Source organism: Genypterus blacodes, unplaced genomic scaffold (genome assembly GCF_046128005.1).
Source record: "Genypterus blacodes isolate CSIRO-AG114 ecotype Tasmania unplaced genomic scaffold, CSIRO-AGI_Gbla_v1 ptg000067l_1, whole genome shotgun sequence".
Classification (NCBI taxonomy): Eukaryota; Metazoa; Chordata; class Actinopteri; order Ophidiiformes; family Ophidiidae; genus Genypterus; species Genypterus blacodes.
Window position 1 is genome coordinate 3,257,980 of NW_027466879.1, and position 4,424 is coordinate 3,262,403.

Sequence of the window (4,424 nt, forward strand, 5' to 3'; positions counted from 1 at the left end):
GATGGATGGACAGCTGTCATCATCCTGTTACTGATGAGGAGACGAGCATTTGTTCCCATGAGACGACTCATGATGTGTGTCAGAATTGACAAACCTGCCAAAGGAAAAGCTTTGATGTCCAGCTGGTATCGGCTGATAATCCTTTGTCCCTTCAAGCGGGATACAGAAAAGATCAAATCTTTAACTGAAAAGCTCAAACTTACTTTAATGCATTGTAGTGTGTGTTTGCTTTTTAATTGTTTCACTTATTTGTTAAACAATTAATTTCAAAAGACATCACAAATCCATTGCTGTTGATTTATTCTTTTATCACATGAGAGAACAAAACACATCAGTGGTTCCATTATGAAGAAGAGAACAGATGATGAAGCTCTACTGCCATGACAGCATCTTAGACATGGCAGCCGATCGCAGAGTGCTTGATCTCTCCGTATCTCCCCTGATGACGCTGTGGATCCAGGGCAGATATGAGGAGATCTTCATATAGACTCCAAACTTGTTGGTTCTACAGGCGTTGTCGTAGGACAGGATCCCCGCTGCGTACACGTCACCGCTTTTAGGATCTCTGAGAGCCAGAGCACCACCTGAGTCCCCGGTGCAGACATTGTCCCCAAATCGTCCGGCTTCGGTGCAGAACATGTCGTCGTCCACAGTTGGTCTGTACGATATGCCCTTGTATTCTTCTTGGCAGGTGTTTTGATTGACCAGGGGAAGCCGGAGGTATTTGAGATCAGGGGCGTAGGTGAAGAGGGCCCCCCAACCCCAGCCAGCGAGGACCCCATCATTGCCAGTCAGGTCCGGGCCCCTCTCTGGCAAGGGAATGGGTGCCACTTTGTCCCCCATAACCACAGGCTCCTTCAGCTGGATCAGAGCCAGATTGTGGTCCCAGTCAGAGGTGTTCTGGAAATGTGGATGCAGAACCACCTGCAGGAATGACAACCGAGACTTATTCAGGATTTTGGTCTTTGATCTGTTTATATGTGTTGATTCATCTGCTGGTTTGATGTGATTGAAAAGATAAAAGTCTGTGCCTGATCTCCATCTAGATCTTTTCCTCGCTCACCTTCTCCACTGCAACCTCTGTGGAGGCATTGGCCTCCTGGCGCCCTCTGATGCCCAGATACACTTTAGGAATGACGGGCTGAGTTCCCTGAATTGCATCCCGACTCTTCCTGACAAACAGGTTCCTGCCAGCTGTCAGAACCCAGCGGTCAGAGATGAGAGCGCCTCCTGCTAAGCCTCCATCAAGGATGCTGTCAGCCAGGTAGACCATCGCCTGCCAGGGGACATGAGGGGCCAAAGTCCCTCCAGTCATTCGCTTGGACCGGAGTGTTGCTAACCTGGAGGCTGGGACATAATCATGGACGTTCATACATTTGTATGCAGGCCAGCAAATTATTTTTATGGACAATGTCTTTTATTTATCACCTGTTACCCAGATTCCTCTGGACTGAACCCTGTCAGGTGTGCGGGTCATTGGCTCGTGTATCTATTTGATTTGACTCACAGGACCTTTGTACAGTTTTCTTTGAGTGCAATAAACTGCCTCATTTGCTATTCAAGATATTTTTATGACTGAGATGTCAAGAATGCTTCATCATTTTGAGGAGTTCATCTGTGTGTTAAACACTGTCGGCAGCGTAATCTGTTCTTTCCTATTTCAACTACCAAGGAGCTTAAATCAATAAAATGTGATTTTCCTGGAAGACAGTTAACAGGAAAAACAAACACTGTAGTGCTCATTTAAAAGCCCATTGTGAGAGAGTGTTGTCTCTTCCAATGAGCTCTTAGTAATCAAAGCGGGATTCAAAGTGAAGATCTCGACATGCCAAACCTTCCATTGATTTATAAACCATATAAGAGACGGTGGGCGCCTCTCCCCTCTGAGCTTTGATCTACAAAGACATAATCAAGGAAACCGCTTCAAGTGATCTTTGCGTCTTCTACACAGATCTTTATTCCATGTACAGCTCACTGCAAAACTACATGTTAAGTGCTTATTACCAGAATATTAGAATATGAATGTTATGGATGGACAGTTCCCACAACACCATGAATCGAAAACACATCACCTAATCATACACATACACATACACATACACATACACATACACATACACATACACATACATATACACATATACATACACACACTGCCGGACCTGAATATGGAATCAGATGTGGCTAATCATTCATTTCATCTCATCATGTTCACCTCTTGAGCTCATCTGTTCAAATGTCTCCACTCATGTTCAGATTAACATTTGTTTAACTGAAATTATGCAGACACCATCTGGAGACAAACCTGCAGACGTGCAGTCACATCAGATGCTTCACAAGCTTCACCGCCAAATATATGAGAATAATTTAGCGTAAATCTGTATGTATACATTACATGTTGGAAAAGGTGTGTGTGTGTGTGTGTGTGTGTGTGTGTGTGTGTGTGTGTGTGTGTGTTACCTGGCAGGGCTGGGTTTTTCCAGATAACCCCGGTTCCTTCAGCGTGAGCCATGTGGGCCACAGCAGCCAGTAGGAACACAGCCAGAGAAAACCTGCAACCAACACAGTCTCATCACACACAGGCTCAAGATTTGATACACACCAGTCACCGAACACTTACACACTTATTTCAAACATCTTAGATGCAATTTTAATGAAGAAGACAGTCAATGATGAACTCACTTTTAACCAACCCATATAACTCACCACATGTTGAAGAAGTCCATCCTCTGCATGGTGAGTCGTCTCCTCTCCAGTGTGTCGTGGACGTTGTGGACGTTGTGGACGTTGCGGCGGTGAGGCTTTATATCTGCTCAGGGACGGTCTGTGTCCTTCTGGAAATGTTTGATGAGCACATAAACTCAGATTACTGGCAACTGAGCCACTGGTTGTGAAACAGCTCTTCCCATCCTGCTGGAAGCTTCCAACTCAGCGACTGAACCGTCTCCAGGCTGTGGTCTCAGAGTCCAGCTGAAGTCATTTGACTTGGGACTCGAGTTGATCAAAAGTTGACTCAAAAAGACTTGATACTTTCTCCTAACCTGAGATGAAAAATATGAACAAATAACACATTTTCATCATCACATCAGTGTGTATTTTCATCTCATTAGTACAAGTATAAGTTTATCATTTTCTTGAAAGTCATAGATACAAAGCATCCATGATTTGATTTATTTGTAATTTGTGGAGTGACATGTTTAAGACCAGAACACTGACTTGGACTTGTCTGTCCAAGTCATTTATGTTGGACGACATGTTAAGATGAATAATTCTGTTTCACAAGTTAGACATTTCATCATTTTGTAAAAGGTTCTCAACTGTTTGTTCTGTTTGCTTCATTGTTTACTTAATAAAGTAAACTAGGACATGTTGACCCATTCCACTGAACTAGAAAGTATTGTTATTACAACACAGTTAGATGTTAAATTTATTACGGAACAAAATACACATGGACTCACATTGATCTGAATGTTTATTGTTCTTCTGCAGGGTACAAATACACAACATTTCATCAACATTTCTGGCACTAACTTCAGATCTGTGCTGCAGACCACAAATTCCACTATTTCCACATCTAACAGCTCATTTTCATGATAAGAGGACATTTAAAACATGATGTAGGATTCAAATATGATCTGTCTTATCTTTTTCTTTCTTTTAGTTTTTTTTTAACATTAATACATTTTATTCCATTTTATTAGTCTAGTATTCCTACAACATTTTATTTTAATCTTATTTGATCTTATTTTATTCATTCGATGTTCTTTCTCTTTACTGCTTTATTGCACTTGCTTCTTTACTTTTCAGTCCCATTCTCCTGCAGAGCTCTTTCACTTACAGCTATTGCAGGACGGACTGATTCACTCTTAGTCATCAAAGGCAGCATGTGGGCAATTAACCCTGCCAACTATGACACAATGACACCTCAAACAGCATGTTACATATAGATGTATTAAGCGTTGTGTATTTTATGACACAAAGCTGCCTGTAGTAGCACTAAATAAATAATGAGCTACACGTGTAGCATACAGTCGATTGATATTACCTGGAATACACAGAAGAAATCATACAAAAGGTTTCTGTTTTGGTAGAAAAACTCCTTTTGTGTTTTGGGGGGTGAAGTATATCGCCTGACAATAAATATCTAACACATGCTTTAGATACAAACAAGATCATCACATTTGTTCTGATGATCGTCATGATTAAAATACAAATCCTCAAACGAGCATAAAAGACTCAGCGTGTGTGTATTCTGCCTGAGGCTACACTGAGTAGAGCGCTTTCAGATTCCGATCACACTTTAACGTGGCTTTCCTGTGGCTTTGGTGATCTCTTGATCTCTTTGTAACGAGGCTTTCCCAGAGTGTAGTAGAGACATGATTGCTGTGGAGAGATAATGGCTTCATGCATGTAATTACATATGT

General features: G+C 41.9%; 1 protein-coding gene across 1 annotated transcript; it reads right to left on the reverse strand.

The window, feature by feature from the left end:
• Window positions 1-283: 283 nt before the first annotated feature.
• On the reverse strand, window positions 284-2,825 carry hp (haptoglobin). Its single transcript, XM_076155667.1, has 4 exons — window positions 2,707-2,825; window positions 2,461-2,552; window positions 1,064-1,347; window positions 284-924 (listed from the first exon to the last, which is right to left on the reverse strand). Exons 1-4 carry the CDS (start codon window positions 2,733-2,735, stop codon window positions 373-375), a joined length of 957 nt encoding a protein of 318 aa, XP_076011782.1. The 5' UTR covers window positions 2,736-2,825; the 3' UTR covers window positions 284-372.
• Between the last annotated feature and the right edge of the window lie 1,599 nt (window positions 2,826-4,424).